The sequence below is a fragment of the Curcuma longa genome, unplaced genomic scaffold (genome assembly GCF_044706935.1).
Source record: "Curcuma longa cultivar G26 ecotype Majalengka, Jawa Barat unplaced genomic scaffold, ITB_CL_G26_1.1 contig_25663, whole genome shotgun sequence".
Lineage (NCBI taxonomy): Eukaryota > Viridiplantae > Streptophyta > Magnoliopsida > Zingiberales > Zingiberaceae > Curcuma > Curcuma longa.
Window position 1 is genome coordinate 254 of NW_027432841.1, and position 24,847 is coordinate 25,100.

Here is a 24,847-nt window from a genome sequence, read left to right on the forward strand (position 1 = left end):
AATCCATGATGCGGGAAGTAGAGTTAGAGTAGGGATGTTTGGTTGTATATATATACACGCAATTGTGATTATTGAAACAAGAAGTGCAAATGCCTCAGTAGATGATATAACATGAGATGAAAAGTGTATAGATGCTTTATTCATCCCGCAACCGATTTCTATTCTCTAATGTAAACAAGCAAACCATTTTTGGGGACTTGCTCGAGCAGTCAACTTGTTTACCTTGTGTATCATTCTTGAGTGGTCAACTAAACATTCGCTATTGTTTACCATTTGTATTTATTTTCTAGTTAAACTTGTTATGGAGAAGACATACTTAGCAATGTCTCTGTGTGTGCGCGCGCGCGTGCGTGCATGTACACATGCTCTTTTGATGGATGTTCTATGTAATTTAGTACAATACAAATTTTATTATTTGGTCTCATTGGTGCTTAATAGCATGGTTTCGAGGACATGTAGGAAGTTGAATCGATTTCACTTAGTTAGGAATCTAAATATTCTTGAGGATTAAGAGGTTTTGCAGAGAAAATTGATTTTTTCGCTCGCATAAATGTTATGGGATCTAACACAACCAATATACGTTTTATTAAATCTAATACAATCAATATAAATTCTATCAAATGTAGTCCATAGCTAAAGCCATGTAAAGTGAGAGAGGTGAATAAGTCTCTTCATAGTGGTCAACTGTAACTTCTCGATTTATCTCTTTATAGATGATGATCATGATTGGACAAGTAACCACTGACTAACAGATTCCATCTTTTGCTGAAAAGAAAGATGAATAAGAAATAAGTCAGTTATCTTGAATATGTTTGCAGAAGAGGAAGTCACTCACTGGCATTGCTGATCTCTCCCTTTCCCTCGAGCATCCTCCACAGGCAGAGTGGCGGATGCCTTGAGGGCCTTGCTCTCGCCGTCCTCGCCCTCTTCTGTATCCTTGACGGCGAGCATCACCAGCAAAGCCAGCAGCGGATAGCTCGCCGTGGTGAGAGACCAGTTCACTATCAACTGGGGAAGAAGACGAGTCCCGCGAGTGTCCACTTGCCAGGCCACCGCCGCCCCGGCGCTCTGCACCCCCTTGTAGAATCCGCTAAACCTGTCGCCATGGAGGAATTGAGATCAAAGATGGAACTTTGATCGAACAGTTTCATTTAGGCATATGGTCGAACAGCTCACCTGCTGAGCGTCTGGGAGTCGTCGGCCAGCGCGCCGATCACCCAGTAGCACAAGCTCTGGAACATGGCGTCCAACAGGCCGTAGCTGAAGTAGAGGACGAAGGGGCCGGCGAACTTGGCGCCGGAGTCCTTGAAGTCGAGCTTGTCGGACCACACGCCGTCGGGGTACCGCAGCTGGTTAGCGAGGCCACCGGCCCAGGTGGCGGTCCCGAGCACGGCGACCACGGTGATGCCCACGAAGCCCCTGGTTCGCCGGCTCTTGAAGCTGAAGTCGAGCACGTAACCGATGGCGACGGATCCGATCATCTGCGCGCCCCAGTAGAAGACGTTGTTCAGTCCCTTGGTGCGCAGGGTGAAGAGGAGGCCGTTGACGTTGTTGAACTGGTACGTGTAGAAGAAGTTGCTGGCCCAGGCGGCCGGCACGACGAGCAGCATCCGCCAGTCGGCGAAGAGTTTGAGGATCTCGACCGACTCGGTGCGCACGCTGGAGTAGGCGATGTCGGAGGCGCGGGTGCCGTCGTCGCGGACGACGCGGGAGGGGGGAAGGATGGCGAGGGAGAGGACGGCGCCGGCGGCCATGAAGCACATAAAGGCGATGTAGGTTCCGTCGTTGACGGAGGCGGCATCGGTGCGGTGGTAATTGAGAACGAAGGGGATGAGGCCGCCGATGACGCCGCCCATATTGAAGACGGTCCAGACAAAGGAGATATAGGTACCTTTCCGCCCCGCCGGCGGGTAGGAGGTCATGATGGCGCCCTGGCCGGCCCAGAGGAGGCCGGCTCCGATTACCGAGCACGGCGCCGGCGATGACGGCGAAGAGCTGATGATGGTAGTGGTTGTAGTAGAGGAAGGAGGCGGCGTAGAGGACGTAGGTGGAGCAGCCGGCCAGGAGGGTGAGACGGGGGCCGAGGAGGTTGTAGATGCCGCCGCCAAGGATGCCGAAGACGGCGAAGGTGGTGTAGAGGGCGGTGTTGGCGTTGTTGGCGGCGGTGTGGTCGACCTGGCCGCCACCGCCCATGCCGGAGAGCGCGTTGAACATCCCCGGGCAGCAGAAGCAGACGAGCCCGATGAGCCCCACCTGCACCAGCGGCGAGTTATAGCGGAATGGCGAGCGGCTCGCCTCCGCCGCCGCCGCCACCGCCGCCGCCGTGCTCGGGTCCTGCTCCATTCCATGATTCCTTCGGATCGGGAAAAGTCGATTTGGGGAATCCGATGGCGACGTGGAACAAATCGAGGAGGATCTGGGGATATGGATGCGGGCTGGAGATATCGGATCTTCTTATGATCCGATAAGCAGCAGCGTGCGCTGGACGTATTTGCATTTAAATTGTATTTTTCGATATTAAAGTAGGACAAACTTTTATCGTTTTTAATTTAAATCTTATTTTTGTTAAATTAGGTGTCGTAGTCGACTTTAGTGTTTTATTTGGCATTTTGTATGCAAAACTAGGTCCTCGAGCCGTCATTTTGGATTGGACTCGTTGGGTTACCTGCCCCTCAAATTAATAATTTAGTAGGTTGGATTGAAATTTTATGAACCTATTTTAAGATGAGTTCAGATGGATTGACTCACCTAGGCCTGTGATAGCGTAGGTTGATCTGCGATAGGCTTGAGTTGGTCCGCGAATTGAAAAAGTTTATTTATTTATTTTAAATTTTAAAATTAAAGTAGAAAATTTAATGAATTAGTGGGTTTGATCTGTCAAATCATAATTTAAACTTAAAATTTTCAACTTAACTAATTTAAACGGTAATCCAAATTTAAAATTTTTAATATTTTTTTATTTTTTTGATAGATCCATGGGTTCCCAACTACTCCGCAATCCATCTTGAGTTAGGTTGGATTGAAGATTTTCAACCAACTAAATTGATGGATCTACTCGTCCCGCCCTGTCATATGATTGGTCTGATTGACCTGAGCCATAGATTGATCGTTTGACAGTTCTACTCTGAGCCTGGGCGAGAAGGGTCTTCCAGTTATAAAAAAGTAATATTTAAAATTATTCGAATATCCGACGATTGATCCAAAAATAATCAAACGAAAATACTGAGTAGAAAAGTTAATTAAGAAATGGAAATAAATTTTTGAGATTTAGCTACAAATCAAGATTAATTAATAAATTAATTAGTTAGCAAAATAATTGATTGATTAAATATTTAGTAATTAATTAATTACATATGCGTCATGAGTAATTAATCAATTGATTATTTGATCATTTAAGCAACAATATTTATTGAATAATTATTAATTAATTAATATATGGATTGTATTGATTAGAAGATACAACACTATATATGCTCTTTGCCTTTTAAAAAAACTTTTCAATCTTTGAGGTGGGTGTTTCTTCAATTTCCTCTTCTCGTTCTTGTGCTAATGAGTCTCCCTCGTTGTACTCATGATCATCTTGGTCAACTTACTCCATAGATCACTTGTTTTCTTGTATTTACATATCTTACACAAGTTATCATTAAGAATCAAATTAATCAAAATCTTGATTACCTTATTATGGGCCTCGGATCTCTTATTTTGTTCCTCGGTCCATTTGCTTTTTTGAAGAGATTTCCCCTTCTTATCTTTTAGAGCTTCAAACCCTTCCGTTAGAGTAAACCGTTGCTCTATGTCCATTATAAGGAAATTTTTCATTCTTGATTTCTAAATATTGAAGCCTCCTAATCTAAATAATGGTAGAACTCAAATATCATATCCGAGTCCATCTTTGAAATCCATTTGACCTCTTCAAAATCTGAAGTTTTATCTTCTACCTCTAGCTCGTGCTTCGACGGAGGTTAATTCGATGAAGAGCGATCTCTCTGATACCACTTGTTAGGATCCGTACGAGTTAGAGGGGGTGAATACCTTCAATCGCTTCTCGTCTTGATTTCGTGGTCGTCGTTTGATTGCGCAGTGAAAACCTTGAATCCAAAATCGACACCACATGCACAACTCCAGGATTTACTTGGTATCTGTCTCTTTGATGCAACTAATCCAAAGCCTACTCCTAGTGATCTTCCTCCTCTATAACGAACACTAGCTACCATAGCTTACCCTAATTAACACCTTAAACCCCAATTTTGGATTTTAGAATCTATCGATCGATCAATATACCCAATCAATCAACTAATACTCATGATTCAACCTTACCAAAATTAAATTCTCATCTTACCTAGTATCCAGTTGACCTCAACCTACTAGGACTTTCTTTGCTTAGCATTTAGTCAACCTTGACTTGCCGAAATTTTCCGTTGCCTAACACCTAATCAACCTTGACTTCCAAAACTTCATCATTGTTTGACATCTGGTCAACCTTGACCTGTCAAGATTTCCATCATCACCAAGTGTTTGGTCCTCCATGATCCACTTGGACTTCCCTTTTCATGTCAACTTCCTATTGGACTTCCGATCTCCAAATGTCCGATCAACTTCTGACCGGTCAATCTTGACCCACTAAGTGTTAGGTCAAACCCACTTGAACTTTCCTTCACCGTTAAGTATCCAGTCAACCTTGACATACTTGACGTTTAACTAACATATTGCTCAAATATCGAAATCCAACTCGAGCTTGGTTAACCCGATCAACTTTGACCTAAGGTCAATTGCACCAATAATGGTGTGTTTTTTATATAATTCAAATATCCAAATTTTGCTCCATTAAGTAGATGATCTTTCTCCGAATTCATCTATTTTTTTATAATTCATATATTGAATTTTTACGATCTAATTAATTTTAGAAGTAATTGATCTGACCATATAACTAATGTCTCAAATTGTTCATTCTATTGGAGAAAAAATATCATATAATTAATTCATAATTGAAATACAAATCGTGGATATTTGATAAATCATTGAACACTTTGTTGCTGTACGAAGCAATTCTAATTCGCCTCTCTATTGAGTATCTGACAAGCTTTAGACTAACAACGTGGTACTATTTCTTAATGATTTAGTGGTCTAGGGGACGCCTTATTAGTGTCCCAGACATCTAAGGATTGAGTTCTAGGTTCAATAAATTAACAGATAAATTTCCTTTAATAGGTGGTTGATCTAAGAAAGTTGGACTAATGGATTGTCCGCTGTGAATGCTTCTTGATTTATTTCGGTAATTAATAAAAAAATTTTATAGGATTGAATCAATCATCTCTAGATTAATTGGTACAAATCAGATACGCGATGCCAATTAAAATAAAAATAAAAAAAAATGATTTGATGGTGTAACTAGGGAAGGTGCCATCCAATATTATTATTCGTCTAATAATTGAGACAGACACATGCTTTTGGTTCCATTTGGCATCCTCAGACTCTTTGGCTCCATGCCATTAAGTACGCGTCACACTCACTTGACCTCGTTCCTGCTTAATTTTTTTAATTTAAATTTAATTCAATGTTATTGAATTTTTAATTTAAACTTTTTTAATTACTAAAAGTTTTATATTTTTAAACGGCCAGTGCATTTAATACTCTAAATTTATTTTAATAATTCTTTATTTATTTAAAAATTTAATAAATTTTTTTAATAAATATATTTAGTAAATAATTCATTATCTTTATTCACAAGATTAAAACACATATATTTAAGCTTAAATACAAACATTTAATTCATTTACAAATCTTTTAATTAATATTTTATAAAATATAATAAATTATCTAAACATGCATAATGCAAAATGGCCCCACACTAAATTTAATATAAAACATTAGGAAAGCTACATAATAAAGTCTAATCTCCTTAAGACACGTGCTCCGAGCAAACAAAAACTGACCAAATTGATTGATCAATCGATTGATTGGTATTGATTGGCTGAGTAAACAAAATCTTATTAAATCGATTGGATATTATTAATCGATTAGTGTAAGAGCATCTGCAATCGTTCCTAGTTATAACACCTTAAAAAAATAAAATAAAGGTATGTGGGACCCATCCCTACCACATGAACGCGTTCAAGAGTGTGGAGAGACAATAAAGCGATGTTATTAACACGCTAATAACGCGCGCTCGATTGGTAGGATTTGCTAAGCAAATAGAAACTTACCAAATCTATTGGTAAATCAGTTTCACTAGGATTCACCATCAATCAATGGAAATTCAGAATCAGAAAAATCTCAGCCATCAATATAGAATAAGTGACCATTCAACTGATAGTCAACGGTTAATATTGAATGATGAGTTATACAAATTGACCGATAACAATAAAAAAAAAAGTACAGCATCACTGTTTAAAAGGGAGTTTTCTTCAACAAATAAGGTTACTGTTCCATTGCAACTCTCCTACTCAACATCAGCTGCAACCTTTCATCTGCAACATCTTCGTGCAATCCAGAGAAAGAGAACTGAACTAAACTTATAATCCTTTTCATTTATTCTCTCTTGTTCATTTGCTAAAATTTGTAAGGTTGTTGTAATTCTGCTGTAAGATTTCTCCGCCTTTAGATTTGATTCAAGAAAGAGAAAGTTTAATAGAGGTGGATAATTTGGAATAGACCTTTAGATTAGTTGTCTCAAGAAGACGTATACCAAGTAAAATCAACATGTTAACTTGTGTGTTTATGATGGTGTCTCTTCACTTTAAGTTTCTTCCACTGTCAAATCTCAACAACGAAGTGAATTGAGTTATTCAACTCCCCTTGTAGTTCACAAAATCTTAATGCGAATAAGTTTGGACACATATGTGTTCAACTAGTTAATCTTTATGAATCATATTCATTAATAAAATTTTTATCAATTTACTAAATAAATAAAAAATCTTTCAAAATAAATAAATAACTTTATATTATCTAACTTAATAACCAATCAAATAAATTTAAAATATAAAAATTTTCAATAATCAAATAAGTTTAAATATTTGAAAGTTTGATAATATCTAAACAAACCAAACTTGAACCTCAAGCTCACTAAAAAAAACTCAAACTACACTTTGAATACTTATCTGAAACTTGACTTGATTTAACTTGATTGCCTTATAAAAAAAATTAAATACCATAAAATTTAACTCAACTTATTTACACCCCTAGCGCTAGTTTCATCAAACCTCGTACCACTTACGACAACCACGTGGCACTACTTCTTAATGATTTACTAGTTAAAAAAAATGATAATCCCAGTTAGTCGCATTGACTCAATCCCTGGGGGTGACCGGTCCGGTCTCACGGAAGTTTCCCACTGGCCATCAGAGTAAATCGGGAAGCACACGCAGCGGCCAACCCAGATGCCCAGCATCTTTTGATTGCGATCCCCATTTGGAGGAAAATTCCTACAAATACGCCGTAACTGGGGATCAAATCGCGGATGCTTGGGTGACAACCTAGATGTCCTACCGCGGCACCATGGCCCAGGGACAATGATTTACTAGTCTAATTAATTAGGGAAGGTGTCATCCAAATATTATTTATTATTCATCTAATCTGGGAAGGTGCCATCCAAATACTATTATTTGTCTAATAATTGTCCTTTGCCTTAGGATAAGTTAGTTCTATTTTTCGATGGGATTGGAAAGGGATATAACTTAGCAGTAGAGTGTCACCTTGACATGGTGGAAGTCATTAGTTTAAGCTTGGTTATCCCTAAATCCAATGTAAGTTTTTTTTTTATTTTGACTTGCTCCCCTATCATTATCGAACGAGAATGCATAACAAGTTTGTGGGATTGACATGATAGGGTAAAGATGACTATATTGTTAGGAGCAAACTTCAGGCTAATATGAAGCGAATGAATACAAGTTATGCCTTAGAATGAAAGAGAATTCCAAATCCGCTTTATCTACGAATAAGGAATAGTACACAGTAGTTGGTTTCATTAAGGTCTATGTCTCGGTCCCAATTTTATTGAGACCTTTGATTTTTAATAATTTAAATTTTATTTATATTCAAGCTCCATGTGTATTATTAATTAGGCGTCGCAATTGCCCCTGAGACTTTGGCTTTGGCAGTCAGATATTGGATTGGCCGTCGTATGCGTTTTCCGATTTACCCTGGTGGTCGGTGGGAAACTTCCGTAGGACCGGACCAGTCACCCCCAGGGATTGAGTCCATGAGACTGACTGAGATTTATCATCATTTTTTTTTGCAGTCAGATATTTCTAAATGATTCGAGTCCAACTAAATTTTTTATTATTCTTATTTATTGATAAAATAATCAAATAAATTAAACTAAGCTTAGAATAAACTAACCTGTTAAATCATTTGTTTAACCTTATGATGGGTGGCCCTGAGTGTAAATGAATCGAATCAAATTGAATAATATGAAAATATTAATATTAATATTTAAATTATATATATATATATATATATATATATATATATATATATATATATTTGAATTTGATTTGAAATTTAAAAATATAAATGATTTTAATTTGAGCTCGATTCGAAATAAAATTTTAATTCAAATTTGATTTAAATTGTTTGAATTTTGATTCGAACGGAATCAAACTATAGTTCAAAATTATTTAAATTCAAATTTAGTTTAAATTATTCAAACTTTAATTTAAGTATATTTAAAATAAAATTATGTACAAATATTTGAGTTTAATTTGTAAGTGGTTCATGAACAATCAAATAAAACACTATAGATTTGAATTTGGTTTAAAAAAATATCGAATATGTTCGAGTTCAACTTTATTTTTTTTAAAATTAAACTTCATTTTTAAAAATATTATTAAGCTTTTAATTTACACTTTTTAATTATTGCCAGTGATGAATTTAATACTCCAAATTTATTTATTTCTCTTAAGAATTCTTTATTTATTTAAAAATTTAATAAAAATTTTATTATTAAATATATTTCACAAATAGTTCACAAGATTAAAACACATATATTTAAGCTTAAATACAACATTTAATTCATTTACAATATATCTGATCCTTTAATTAATATTTTAAAAACGCACACTAAATTATTTTTCTATCAATTCAAACTATAATGCATCATGCAAAATGACCCCAGATGCTTCTCCGGACTAACACAGATAATTTCTATAAAAATATTACCATTGATAAATCAGTGGTCAATTCTCAATAGGTGTGAAAGTTTCGTTGATTGTGCATACTTACTTATTACAGAAGAGGATAAAAGTTTGAATCTCGATAAAGTCAAATAATATCTTTTTTTGTTATAATCAACTGTAATTTCTTAATTTACCTTCTCATAGATGATCATGGAGCCAACTGTGTGGGACCGCTGGGATGGCGACGGATTCCACCTTTTACAGAAAAAGTTTCGTTGATTATCTCATCCCTTTCAAATGCTACCTTTGTTAAGGATAAAATATTTTGTTCTGAGTGTCTTCTATAATTTAGCTCCCTTCCAAAAAATAAGATCACCTTGGAGGGCCCGACAAAGTTAATATTTTGTTCGATTGTCCCAAATCGCTCGTAAGCTAAACTTGAATTAAACTCAAATTATTTTTATACAATTTTAATTTAAATATCATCAAATTAAACTTAAATTTAAATCATTTCAAATTATAATTCAATTCTACTTGAGCCAAAATTATAATAGAACTCGAGCTAAATTATTTATATTTTTAAATTTCAAATTAAATTTAAATATCATATATATATATATATATATATAATTTTAAAACTCAAGCCCATATATCAATATTTTTATATCATCCATCTAAAAATTAATTAGCTCATAAAAATTAAATATTCAATTTTTAAAAAACTGCAAAACAAACACAAAACACACTTAATTTCCATTGAATTACTACTTTTGATAAAAATCTTACTAATGACAGTGCTTCAAATTTATTCTATAGATAAATCAGAAAAAATTATCTATTTATTATTTTAAAAAATCTGTAGTCCAAATGGTCCGGCATGATCAATCTTATAATCCTCTATGAAAAAATAAATCAAAAAATTATAATTAATCATTATAAAAGAAACATTATTCTGATTTCATCATGATTCAATTCTTACTCACTAAAATAAATTTATCTCATATCAACTAACTCAATCATTCGATCATGTGCCCAAACAATCCAATTCCATTCAATCTAGCAATTACATCTCATAATTCATTTATTTATTAACCTCACCAACCCCAATGCCTGCTGCCCATTACTCTGTGACCACGCATTTGAATGATGATGCCCCTTTATTCGATAAACGAACAAAAACCTTTACAATTAATTCGTCATTACGCATTTACTTCACGTACTTCATTTCATGGAATTTTGATCTGCTGCGCGATGGTTTCCTACGCGCGCGCTCGCGACACCATGATTGTGAAAATCTGACCGTCCAAAACTGGAAATCCATAGTATTTTCTTCCACCGACCCACCGCCGTCGCATCGCCGTCCGACCACTGCCGGCCCGGGCCCGATCGACGACCAACTCACCGACACACCGGCCAGCACCAGATTCCAACCGGATTGTGGTCGACGAGTTGGCCGTCGATCGAGCTCGGTCCGACGATCGACGGTGGCCGGACAGTAACGCGGCGGCAAGAACAGTGACTGGGGGTCGGACCACAATCCGACCAAAATCCGATGTCAGTTAGTACACCGACGAGTTAATCGTCGATCGGGCCCGATCCGACAGTCGACGGTGGCAGAACGACGACGCGACAGCAGGAATAATGACTAGGGATCAAGGTATCACGTAAGGATTGCGTAGGAAACCATCACGTAGCAAAGAAAATTCGTCATTTCATATTTAATAAAAAACATATCATATTTCCGTTATATCTCTTTCCCTTTAAAATTTTTTTAATCCATTTAAAAATTCATTATTATAAAAGTTATACTATTATACATTAAGAAAGAAAATTTTACAGAAATTATCATCATTTATTTAAAATGATTTTAAAAATTTTTAAATTCTTAATATTTTTAAATCCATTAATAATATTGATTAATAAAATTATTGATCGACACAATTTTAAAAAAAAATTAAAAATGTAAAACAGAGTGCAGCGGCTCCACTCTCACTCAAGGTCTAAACACTCTTCTTATCTCTTCCAAGGGTACGACGTTTTACATTAACACCCCTTGATTTAGCCACTTCACACAAACACCTATATAAATATATATAATTACATGCACGCATGCGAGATGGAACGGCGACAGTAAAGGCGAACCGGGTTCAGGTCCTCGGTTGGAGCCGGTTCACGAGAGCCAGGGCGTTGCTGGTGACCTGCGCCACCGACACCACCCGCTTCCGGACGGCGGCGCGGACGGCGGGGCCGGCGTTCTGGGAGAGGCCGTCGAGGCAGGTGCCCTCGTCCGTGAGGGCGGCGCTGACCCAGGTCTGGGCGTTGCTGAGGTGCCAGGCGAAGCGGGGGGTCCGGGCCGGCCCCATCCGCTCGATCTCGTGGATCGAGCGCAGGAGCCGGTCGACGCCGTCGCGCATCGTCTCGAGGCAGTCCCTCACGGCGCCGGCCTCGCGCGTGCGGACCGCCAGCTTCCCGCCGCACATCCGGCCCAGCAAGGCGGAGGCCGACCGCGCCTTGACCGCGCTCACGGCCAGCGCGGCTGTCGCCACGCTGCGGGCGCTGCTCCGGACCGGCGGCACGATGGCCGAGAGGCTGCGCTCGCAGACGTGGGGGTACCTCGTCGCCCGGCAGGAATATCGGATGAACCCGCTCGCGCTGTGGCGGATCGCCGGCGCCGCGGAGGCGGAGGCGGAGGCGGAGGCGGAGGCGCAGATCGCGGCGGAGGCTAACAGAACCAGGGCGACAATGCAGCGCTCCATGAAACCCTAATCTGCTTTTTCTTCTCTGTTTTCTTAAAGCGAAGAAAGCCGGAAATAGCGGGCTTTATAGAGAAAGGGGATACAGGTCGGTGGAGGACAGGGAGTGTGCTTGTCACGTGATCTGCGCGTCGGCTACTATTTCATAAATCATAATTCATATTGGGAAAATTCCAATTTAGCCCGTTATTTTTTAAAAATATCTTTATTTTGTCTGCTAGTCCCAAAATTTGTCAATTTGATGTCCAAAATAATTTAACAAAGAATTTTGAGGGTTTAAAAGACAAAAAGTATGAAAATATTGTTTAACGATTTAGAGCTATAAAATTAATAACAAACAATAAAGGTTTACAAATAGTGCATGATATCCTTTAATAATCTACGATTGAGGAATCCAGAAGTTCGAGAGGTTAGTCAACGTGGGTTGGATTGAAGGATAGGTCTGACCAAGTCATTATTCTCCTTTTTCACACAAAATTTTAATTCGAGTGTTAAAGTGACTTATCGAGATTCATTTCAGTTATCATTTTAACTCTATTTTAGAATACTTTTCAAGTATTTTCATCCTCCACAACAGTAATCACTAGGAAACGTGTACGTTAGCTCATTCGTTGACCGATAACTTAACCATCCACGGTATTTGATTGGTGCCTTTTGATTTTTGCCCTTATTTATAAATAATTTTTTATGTGATAAATGAGCATTCAAATGATAAGATGTGGTTGTTTTTTTGTCCATTAAGGTTGAGTTAGACGTAACTTAGGGATGCTCAATGGCGAAGTCAGAAATTTTATAGTCCTCGAGTTACCTTCCTCTCTCTCACACACACGTTATTCCCAACCATTTTGATATCACACAGAAATCCTCTTCTTCAACATTATACCCACCCCCAGTTAAAGCCCGGCTAGGGCATCATGTGACTCCGCCTGGGATGCTATACTTTATTGTTGTGTCCTTTAGTAGTGCTAATACAATTCGATATATGTTTTGGGACCTACATCAATCGTTGCTCTATCTATAAAGCTTTACAACATTAATTAATTTGTTTATATGTTTTATACTTTTCTTTAAAGCTTTGGCCCCTCGAATATGTTTATAATATAACTTAATTACCTCCATGCTTTTGCTATATATGTTTCCTCAATCATAGCTAGCAAACTCAACGTTCTACGCATCTGCACATGCCAATGGTCCCTCCCTCAATTGAAGTTGAACGTAATTTTGTTGTTCTTGATAAAAGACAAATTGTCGTCGTCGCCAAAATAGTCGCCTCCATGTGCTGATTATGGCACCCACAATCTTATTGTAAGAGATATAGGTTATGGCTCCCGGGGCATGATTGAATTGGTCGTCAAATCTCGACGAAACTGAGGTAATGCCTTTCTCATAGTAGTCAACTGTAGTTTTCTGATTTACCTCTTCACAGATGACCGTGAGACCGATTATGTGAAGTCATTGAAATGATGGATTCCACCTTTTTACTGCAATAAGAGATAAATTATGAACCAAATAGTGTTGATGTATAATTAAAGTTGATCGATCGATTTCAATATGTATTTATAGACTGATTACCACGACTTGAATAAGTCTTCACAAGATGAATTATTACTTTTTATCACCATCTCTCTTAAACGATATGTGTTGTAATTAGCTTCAAGTTGCACCAAACAAGTAGATTGGATGTAGTATGAATTTCTCTAATAGAACTTTGTTCATTATTAAGGAGGCGACTGATTTGACTTCACAAAAATTAGCCTAACACGCAATTAACCAACCGAATCAAATAAATTTTTTAAACTCCTTGAGTGTAATAAATCTTAGATGAGATTTAAATCTTCTTTGCCTATAGAAAATCTATCTCACCTCTTAGCATCTTTTGATAGTTGAAATAGAAAAAAAATGATAATCCCAGTAGCCACATTTCTGGGGGTGGTCGGCTCGGTCCCACGGAAGTTTTCCACTGACCACCAGGGTAAATCGGGAAGCGCATACGGTGGCCAATCTAAATGCCCAGCATCCTTTGATTGTGTTCCCCATTTGGAGAAAAATTCCTGCAAATACGTCGTAACTAGGGATCGAACCGCGGGTCCCTGAGTTACAATTCGGATGTCCTACCGTTGTACCATTGCCCCGGGGACTGATAGTTGAAATAGAAGTCATTCAAGACGTAGTTCTTCAGCCTCATCTTTCATTGATTGAATGTTTACTCTTTGTATATTCTAGCAATTACGATTTTATAATTGTTACAAGTAGAGTTATATCATATCTATATAATTGATCAACCAATTCAAAATTTAATACATGTCATAGAAAATAATAATATCTAATAATGTACTTAAGATAACTGTGTAGATTATTGGGATGAAATGCTCTTAAGTCAAAGTAATACTCTCCTCTATCGTGGTCAATTCCAGCTTCTCGTTGTACCTCCTTATAGATGATCATGAGGTCGATCGTATGGGGCCGCTGGAGTGATAAATTTAATCTTTTTATTGAAGGAATGAAATGCTCTTTTTTAATAGAAAAAAAACACTTTTGGCAATTAGCCCAACACGTAATTAACCGGCCCATTGCTATTTCGGTCCGCTCCGGCCGAATCAAACCAATGAAAACTTGTTCTCTTTAGGCTGACAGAATCTCGTCGGTTCACGAACCGGCTCGACCGGCCGACAGCCGAAGCATTCGAGCCGAAACGGCGGCGGGAGCGACTCGTGCATTTATTCCAGTAATTAATAATCATTTATTATTATTCTCTCTCCTCTCATTTTGGAGGGAAACGTGGTCGTCAGCCACATGGCCGGTCGCCTTGGCGGGAAATCTTGCACGTGCGGGGTTTTGGCGGGAAGTCGGATGCGGTTATGCACAGTCGGCGGGAATATCCGCTGCGGTTACGCTGGATCCTCATTTCCGGAAAAGAACATTCTCATTGGATTCTCTTTCCTCCCCGTGAATATACTAATGGATAAAAATCAAAAGATTCTCCTTCATTTTTAGATCATGCGTTCCATTTTAATTTTTTTATTAAAAAAATATTTCATTTCATTTTATTTTTATCCTCTAGCTGATATAATAAAATCATATTTTAATAACTGTAATTTTATAACAACAACTATTATAATTACGACGGAACAAAATGATAATTATTATTTCTTAACTGCTATAATAATGATGAGTTGAATTGTATTATAGTGATTAAGAAATTATAAATGTTACAATGTAAAAATTTTAAATAGAAAATAATAATATAGAATAGTAGCAGATAATTATATATAATAGAACAAGGAAGTAGGATAAACTTTTAATAAAAAATTAAAAAAGGATGTCTTTTAATGTTTTGAAAATAAAAAGGCGTCCTTTAACTAGAGGGCTTCTAAGTTAGGAACATGAGTTCTTAATTGTAGTCGGTGTCTAAGCTAGCTTACCAAGTGTAAGCCAAGCAAAGTTAGGATCTTCAAAACACAATTGCTAAGCTCCATTAGTTATCTACCTCGAGCCCTCCCTTCCCCTATGCCAACTTGAGGAGCAACACTTACATTTGAAACATAGTTGAATTGGTTACGACGAGACAGACTTGCTGAAATGGGCAAAGATCGAATCTCAACGAAGCTAAGGTAATATCCTCTCCTTCGTGGTCAACTGCAACTTCTCGATTTACCTCCTCACAAATGGTCATGAGACCGTTGGAGTAGTGGATTTCACCTTTTGCTGAAGAGTAGCAACACTTGAGGAGGGACTCTAATCCATGCATTGGATGGAGTTTGTATTGATGCAAGTCTTTAGATGATCGAGTTTGACTAAGTTATTTTGATAAATTTAACAATGAATTTAAGTTGGGTTTGACTTGTGTTAATGATGTTAGGCAATCGACTTCTGGTTAAGGTTGATCAGTTTGATTAAGTTCGAGTTGAGATTTTGATGTTTGATCAATAGGTTAGTTGGTTAAGTGAGATGTCAAATAGGTAAAAGTTGACAAGATATGAAAAATTCAAGTGGGTCATTAGAGTTGATACAAGATAGAAAGTTCAAATGGATCGTTGACTGGACACTTGGTGATCAGAAGTTCAATAAACAGTTGACAAAAGGAAAGTCCAAGTGAGTCATGATTGATCGGATATGATGGAAGTTTAAGTAGATTATGGAGGACCAAACACTTGATATGCGTGAGGAAGTCTAAATAGATTAAGGAAGACTAGATGTTTATTATAGGAGAAGTTCTGACAGATCAAAGTTAATTGGATGTTAGGTAACAGAAAGTCTTAACATGTCAAGATTGATCGAATGACTGGGCAAAGGAAGTTCTGATAGATTGAGATCAATCAGATGTCAGGTAAAAAGAGATTTTAACTTTGGAAAGGTTGAAACATGAGAAGTAATCAATTGTTAGAATAAGTCCTGAAACTCCTAATTCAAGGTTTGAGGAAGTAAACCGGGTTTTCTAGAACCCAACAATTGATTGCTAACACTATAGTACTCAAGTGCCCGGTTGAACTGTTAGCTACCAGTCAGTTGTTGGAATCCAACAATCAACTATTAGCAGTGTTCAAGTGAACAAAACGTTCCCAACTCAACTGACCAGTTCAATTAGAGGCTACTAGTTGATTGTTATGGTTTAACAATCAACTAATGATAGTTAAACTATATGGAAAAAAACTATTCTGTAGGTTTAAACAGTCGGATCTGTTGGGTTGCAAGGGTGCAAACATAGTCCCACATCTAAAATACATGGAAAAGATCATTGGGTTAAAAGGATGAAAAATATCTCCATTGGTATGAGACCTTTTGGGGAGAGCCCAAGAACAAAGTCATGAGGGCTTAGGCCCAAAGTGGATAATATCATACCATTGTGGAGATATTTTGATTACATCGGTACTAACAAGTGGTATCAGAACGAAACCGCTCTTCACCGGACTAACCGCCGGATAAGCCATGATCCAGATCTAACCATGTAGTTTGAACATTAAACAAAAGAAGTGGGTGCTCCCGTGTCTGAATCAAGAGGACCAGACACCAGGTGAGAAGTCCTAGTAGGTCCAAAGTGGACAATATCTATCATTGTAGATATATTTTGATTCCATCGGTACTAACAAGTGGTATCAGAGCGAGATCGCTCTTCACCGGACTAACCGCCGGATAAGTCATGATCCAGATCTAACCATATAGTTTGAACATTAAACAAAGGAAGTGGGTGCTCCCGTGTCTGAATCAAGAGGACCAGACACCAGGTGAGAAGTCCTAGTAGGTCGGGTGGACTGAGAGGCAAAAAGTCCTAGTTGCGACTAGGTGGGAAGTCCTAGTAGGTCGGGTGGACCGAGGGACAAAAAGTCCTAGGTGGGAAGTCCTAGTAGGTCGGGTGGACCGAGGGGCAAAAAGTCATAGCTGCGGCTAGGTGGAAAGTCCTAGTAGGTCGGGTGGACCAAGGGGCAAAAAGTCCTAATGGGTCGAGGATTCAGACATAAAAAAAACGACGTTGAGGGGGCCTGTGGTCCTTTATTTGAGGGGGGATTGTTGGGTTGCAAGGGTGCAAACATAGTCCCACATCTAAAGTATATGAAAAAGATTATGAAGTTAAAAGGATGGAAAGTATCTTCATTGGTATGAGGCCTTTTGGGGAGAGCCCAAAAACAAAGTCATAAGGGCTTAGGCCCAAAGTGGACAATATCATACCATTGTGGAGATATTTTGATTACATCGGTACTAACATGATCTAATGTGATAGTTGATTGGTGAAGTATAACATTAATCAACCAATAGGTGAAAATCAACCTAAGCAATAACCTTTAAAAGAAGATTTTAAGGAAGATCGAAGAGGCCATTTTTTTTAGGTTTGAGAACGAAATGTTGTTGCATTTTCGTACTATAATAAGAGACAATTCTAAACGATAAGAAAGCGCTTAAAGTAATATTAAATAGTTTATTTTCATTGTATTTCCTTTTATCTCTTGTATTTGTTTGCATTATGTGCAATAACATATTTGTAATAGGCTTTTTCGCCTCTAGAATGTATCCGATAAAGAAAAAGATTAGTGATGGTAGTCGTTAGGACTAAACAGAGAAGCAATAAACCAAGTAAAACAAGCTTGTTAGCATAATATTTTGTTTCATTAGCTTCACTTCAAGATTTCTGCTGCACATTTAAGAGACGAAGCTATCAAAGTTATTCACCCTCACCTCGAGCTCGCACATGTCCTAACAATTGATAAGTGCAACGAATGTGTAGGGACTTGAGATAATGCACATTGGAGCTTAGCGAGCTTAGTGCTCAACATGGTTAATATACAATCCATCTCATCCGCACCTCTAAGTAAACAAAGAGTCAAAAAAATTTTCTCCACCTCATACTCCTTTCCCTTTCCCATTTCAATTCACACCTCGAAGTAAACAAATCATTTAGTGGAAATTAATCGATAATCATTTATTTTAATTTTCAACAATATTAATAAAATTGATTTTAAAATATGTTATTTTATAATACTTACTGATTTATTTAATAACAAAGTATATCAACAATTTTATCTTTTTTTAAAAAAAAAAAAAAGTCTTTTTTGATAATATACATGAAGTACATGACATCAGCACATCCCTTTCCTTTCCCTTTCCCACCCCCCCCCCCCCCCCCCCCCCCCTTTCCCCCCACTTTCCTTCTTTCTCCCCTTTTCCTTTCTTCTCCCCTTTCCCTTCCCTCGCATCTTCCTCCTTTTCCTTCCCCCTTTCCTTTCTTCTTCCCTTTCCCTTTCCCTTTCAAAACTCGTCTTTCCGTCGGTAGCTCCTTTCTCCTCCCCCACTTCGACCTCCCCTCCGCCGCCTTCTTCTCCGGCGGCCTCGCCGACGACGATCTCTCCATCTCAAGACGTATAACGCAGATGGGAAAGTATATGAGGAAGGCGAAGGTCGCGGGCGAGGTTGCTGTCATGGACCTCTCTCACGGCGTCAGCACTCGCGCCCGGACCCTCGCCGCCGCCGCTGGGCCCCAGGACGGCTCCTATGCCTACCTCGAGCTCCGAAGCCGCCGCCTTGAGAAACCGCTTCCCCCGCCTCCGGCCGGCAAGGCCTTCGCCGGGCCCAGTCCTGGCCCCCGCCTGAGAGCAAGTTCGGGATCTGCGGGGTCCTTCTCCACGAGGCGGTTCTCAATGGCCAACGAGGCTCCGCCGGATGCGCAGGCGTCGTTCGGGGAGAATATTCTCGAGGTTGAAGCAACGGACAGGTGGGTTGCCTCCAATCTCTGGTGAAAGCTAGGCTTTTTTGGTCTTCTCTGTTTCTTGCATCTCCGCAATTTTCTTGTGGAAGAGTAGACGCGCTTCTAGATCTGCCCCGTGCTTTCAGACAAAGTTTCGATCAAATAATTCCGGATCAAGGAACTCTTCACCATTATGCAATCATGAAACTATTTCTGAAAGATAACGTCTTCATTCTCTTGAAACTTGTTGGTGATTCTTTTGCAATGTCTCGGAACCTTTTGTTTCCTTACCTTTTTGTTCTTTCTGTTTTGATTTTTGTTGTCATTGTCTTCATGCGATACCAATCTTGATGAAATGAACTCATCCTGCGTAGTCGTTTGCATTATCTATCTCTATGAAAACTTTGTTCTTAATCTAAAATAGTAAAAGGTCATAGATTCTGCTTCTTAGTTGTTGAATTGGTGCTCTGGGACCTTAGATTGCGAGTTGTTTTCTTTGATACTTGACGAATTGGTGTTTCTGTTTTATCACAAAGGTCATTACGATGAATGAGTTTTCTTCCTTCATTGTTTGATTCTGGTCATTCATGCCTGCAAGTGGAACTTCCGTTGTTGACATGGCTTGAATTTAATGCACTTCAAACTTTGGCTGAATTTATTGTTCTCTTCTCCCCATTTTCAGCTTCCTCCATATTAGTTATTTTTAACCTTTACCTTTGATATCATGTTTCTTAGTGTCTTTTTCTATTCTGTTCCCCATCATTTCATTTTTTTTTCTCCTTACAAATTAGTGATTCTAGAAGTAAGATGTATCCTTGGCTTGGATTATATGTGTTAGGAACTTTTGAGCAAGTGCATGATCTTGTTCATTGAGCTGTTAAGCTATTTTGTTAAGATACGAGACTTGTGAAATTTGACAGTTTATAATATTTTCTAGTGGTTTTTCGTGCCTTTGCCGAATTTGATCCTGCAAACTTGTGCCTTTCTCTACTTCAGATGTTTATTTAAAAAGTTCTAGTTTACCATGGTCTTAGTATGCTGCCAATTATGCTGGATCTCTTCATGTATTTTGGGACATGGTGAACAATTTATATATTTTCTGTTAAGAACTTATGAGCAAGTGCATGATCTAGGTGGCCCTGCTTTTTCATTGAGCTGTGTTAAGCTATTTTGTCAAGCTATGAGACTTGTGAAATTTAACAGTTTGTAATATTTTCTAGTGGTTTTTCATGTCGTTGACGAATTTGATCCTTCAAACTTGTGCCTTATAGTTTACCATGGTCTTAGTATGCTGCCAATTATGCCTGATCTCTTCATGCATTTTGGGACATGGTGAACAATTTATGTATTTTCTCAGCAATGAACTGCAGCTGAAATGGAAAACAGAACCAGTTATTTTGTTCACTTAATGGTTGAGTTACTGAGGAAACAATTCAACTTTGTCCTTGTTCATGCTTCCAGTTCAGTCATGGCTGTACAAAATGATTATTCTTAGAGCCAAATTGGGATTGCTCTTTCATTAATTATCATGGGGTAAAATGAACACATGTAGTTTGACTTCATAGATGTGGTTAAGAGAGTTGACTGTGTTGGTCAGCAAGGACTCGGCAAGTGTTTGGTCCCCGAACTTGGCCCGTCTGCTATAATTTATTGCTTATGGTCCCTTTTTATGTCTTTATGCATTCTAATGGCATCCAGACTTGTCCACGTGAATTGAACATGGTCCTAGGTCTTTTCTCACTTGCAACTGTACCATGTAGGAAATTCTTTTGACAACACTCTGATTTATATTTTTCTTTTTAATTCGAAAAAGGTCGAAGAACATTTCGAGTTTTAGATTCGCTTCTTATTTGGTTGAGTCTAAGAACACTCTGATTTATTCAGGAATGAGAGGGAAACTACGCCTTGCAGTCTGATCAGAAATCCGGAAGAAATGCAGACTCCAGGTTCGACAAATAGACCGACCAATTCTAGAGCCACTAACCGAAGAATTCAAACCTTCCGTCAGAACTTACCTAATGCTCATGAAATGGAAGAGTTCTTCTCTAGGGCAGAGCAACTCCAGCAACAAATATTTATCGAAAGGTATATCATTTACCTAATCTTTTCTCTAAAGACCTTGTTTTACTAGTGTATAGATTCCTGATAGTCTTGCTGTTCTTTACGCGATATCTCTAGGTACAACTTCGATCCCGCTAACGACCACCCACTGCCCGGCAGGTTTGAATGGGTGAAAATTGACTTCTAAATGTACAAGCAGGGAATGCTATCAGTGCTGTTCTGTCTACAAAATGTAGAAGATATCGCTGTCTGAATGCAAAAAACTTGTTTAACAGCTGAAATTCAAAAAACTTGTTTAACAGGAAATTTAGCGATCATCTGTGAATTTGTCGCATAGAGAATACTCAGTGCTTGGTTTAGTGATACTTAGTGTATGTGTTAGTGAAGGAGCTCAAGGCATTGAACTTCTACATATCACTTTGCTATAACCCTTTGTATTTAGCTTGATTCTGCTAGTTTAGGGATACTTACTAGTGTATGTGTTAGTGAAGGACCTCAAGAAACAGATCATGAAATTTAGTTTGTTTGGACCAAATGATTATGCCTGAAACTGGCAGCATTGAACTTGTATGGATCTTATGCATCAAGGATTTGCATGTGTTTAGCTTGATTAATATATTAATGGACTTGTTATTCTTTTCTTGTGTGCCACTTTACTAGAATGACATTCTATGCAAGTTATTTTTTGCTTTCTTTGTAAGGAACAGTTGCTTATAATTTAGGGCAAAAGTCAAAAGTGTGTTTTTTTAATCATCAAAGGGTGTATCATTTTGATTTTTTTATACAAGAGGGCATCTCATTTTATTGAGTATTATTATTATTTTTTGTCTAAATTTTAAATTGGTTGGATGTGTTATAATAATTATGATTTTGTAATTGTTATAATATATATTTTTATTCTTATAATAGTTAAGAAATTGTTGCTGTTATAATATGAATTTTTATTATTTTTGTTTATTTGTAGCAATTATAACGTGTTCCATTGATTCAAAAATTAAATGGAAGATGATAATAATAAATAATATTAAAGGAGCAGTTGAGTAATTATTGAGATTTTATTTTGGCGAAGTTGAGGTAATGTCTTTTTCTGTCGTAGTCAATTATAGTTTCTCGATTTACTTCTTTATAGATGGTCGTGAGATCGATTGTGTGGGACTGTTAAGAGTTAAGGTGGTAGATTTTATTTTTGATTGAAGAGATTTTTTTTTATAAAAAAATTAAAATAGGATGTTTCTTGTTGATGAGTTGAAAAAAAATGTTTTCTTTATTTTTGTCCTATAATTAATAAGTTGAGGATATTGATCTTTTCATGTTAATAGTTCGATCTTCTATTATATTTTTATTTATATTTAAATAAATTATATTATATTTTATTATTATTAATTAAAGTTTTTTTTTTTTATTCTGTAAAAGGTGGTGGCTCCATACGATCGAGTATTATGCATTTGTCATGCTCTTATATAATCAACTTAATTAAGTAAAATGTATTTGTCATATCTTTATTATTAAATATTTAAGTATTTATTTGATGTATTTTTCAAAAATTTTTTTTAATAAATATAATTTTATTTTTTTTATTTTTTTATTTTTTATTTTATCCATCTTCATAAATTCACATATTCATCTTAACATCATATTCTTTATTTGGAATCTAAAATTATTATTTTATAAAAATTTTTCAATAAACTTTAGAAAATCTATATGTTTACAAAGAATATTTGACATTTTTTCCATTTTAATTATTTTGTTTGTATTTTATATAAAATATATTTTAAATAATTTTAAAGTCTTAATTATAGATAATTTGTTACCTCTTAATTTAATAATTATTTCACTACATTTAATATTATTAAATTTAAATCATTCAACTATAAACACTTATTAGTCTAATAAATTTTAAATAAATAAATTATTTATTTATTTATTATTACTTTGTTAAATAAATTAATTGTTTATTTAAAATTTATTAGAATAATAGTTGTCCATGGAAATTGGAATTTAAGTTTGTTGGGTACAAATGAATTGAATTCAGTCGAATAATATAAAAATATTAATATTTAAATTTAAATTTTAAAAATATATATGATATTCAAATTCCATTTAAAACTTAAAAATATAAATAATTTTGATTCGAGTTCGATTTGAAATAAAATTTGAATTTGAAATTTTGTTCGAACTTTAATTCGAACAATTCAAATTATAATTTAAAATAATTTAATTTAAATTTTAAATTATTTAAATTTTAATTTGAATATATTTAAATTAAAATTATATAAAAATAATTAGATTTTGATTCGAGTTTGACTCACGAGTGACTCGTGAACAATTGAATAAAATATTATAGATTCAAATTTAATTCAAAAAAATTATTGAACATGTTCAAATTCAGCTCAAATTTGAAAATTTCAAATACACAAAAAGTTTACAAATATGCTCGAAAATTCTCAATTAGTTTGCACTCCTAATTACAACACTGTTGCTCTCCTAAGTTATTTGGTAGAGCTCTGTTTCTCTTCTAATTTAATTATTCATATCATTAAAAGGAAAAAAAAAATGTTTTTAATAAAATTATTAAAATAGTATATTGCTCATAATTTGAATATTCAAAATATTTTTTATGCTTATTTTGACTGTTTTCGAGACCTAAACTTTTCACTTTCAATCACATGATAATAATTTTACCATATGTTAGATCATACATGTATATAAAATTATAGATGTAAATGAATTAAATCGAATTGAATAGTATAAAAATATTAATATTCAAATTTAAATTTGAAAAATATATGTGATATTTAAATTCAATTCAAAATTTAAAAAATTAAATGATTATGGTTCGAACTCAGTTCAAAATGAATCTCGAACTTGAGTTGTTCGAATCTTAAAGCAAGCAGAATTGAACTATAATTCAAAATCATTTAAATTTAAATTCGGTCCAAATTATTAGAATCTTAATTTGAATATATTTACACAAAAATTATGAAAAAAAAAAGTTCAAATTTACTACAAAGTGAATAATCAAATAAAATATTATGAATTTCAAATTTAATTTAAAAAATTATCGTACATATTCAAATTTAGCTCAAATTTAATAATTTTAAATATAAATTAAATATTTTTTTTATGCCAGTTTAAAAAACTTAGGAACAAGTTCAATTCATTTACACCCCTAATATAAAGGCTTTGCTTACCCTTAACTTTGCCGTTAAAGAAAAACATAATTAGAGCTAACAACTAGCTTCCTTATATAAGCAATTTTATTTTGTCCCTTTTCAAGTAAAAGGTGGTAAATAAAAATGTTTTAGCAAACCATTTTTTAGGGAAGTCAAAATTGATTTTCATATTTTAAAATTAATTTTTAGACAAAAATCAAAATGACATTTTAAATATGTAAATCATCAAAATATCTTTTTTTTAAAAAAATTAAAAAAATTCCTCATCAAATATTTTATTCTGAGAATATATTTATTCTGTTATAGGTCAGTATGACCCAACCAGAAAGACAAGATTCAGTCCAAAAAGTTGACATGTTAGACATAAAATATAAATCCAAGATTGACTGGCTTGGTCCCACACCCCGACTTAGTATTCCACTCAACTCAGGTGCACGAGCTCGACTCGGGAGGCAGCTCAGGTTGGGTTCAAATACTCGACTTGACGTTAGGCCTAACTCGGAATCTCACACCCAACCTCTCTCAAGTTTAACTCAGGTCCTACACCCGACTCTGAGCTCCGACTTCAGGCTC

The 24,847-nt window shown here is 36.3% G+C and overlaps 2 protein-coding genes and 1 pseudogene across 2 annotated transcripts; 1 reads left to right on the plus strand and 2 right to left on the minus strand.

The window, feature by feature from the left end:
• Positions 1 to 818: 818 nt before the first annotated feature.
• On the minus strand, positions 819 to 2,398 carry LOC141818696 (UNC93-like protein 1; annotated as a pseudogene).
• Positions 2,399 to 11,010: 8,612 nt separating this feature from the next.
• LOC141818695 (21 kDa protein-like) lies at positions 11,011 to 11,889 on the minus strand. Its single transcript, XM_074706148.1, has one exon. It carries the CDS (start codon positions 11,867 to 11,869, stop codon positions 11,261 to 11,263), a length of 609 nt encoding a protein of 202 aa, XP_074562249.1. The 5' UTR covers positions 11,870 to 11,889; the 3' UTR covers positions 11,011 to 11,260.
• A 6,697-nt stretch (positions 11,890 to 18,586) lies between these two features.
• On the plus strand, positions 18,587 to 21,369 carry LOC141818689 (cyclin-dependent kinase inhibitor 4-like). The gene is made up of 3 exons (XM_074706140.1): positions 18,587 to 19,067; positions 20,925 to 21,125; positions 21,219 to 21,369. Exons 1-3 carry the CDS (start codon positions 18,727 to 18,729, stop codon positions 21,286 to 21,288), a joined length of 612 nt encoding a protein of 203 aa, XP_074562241.1. The 5' UTR covers positions 18,587 to 18,726; the 3' UTR covers positions 21,289 to 21,369.
• Positions 21,370 to 24,847: the final 3,478 nt, after the last annotated feature.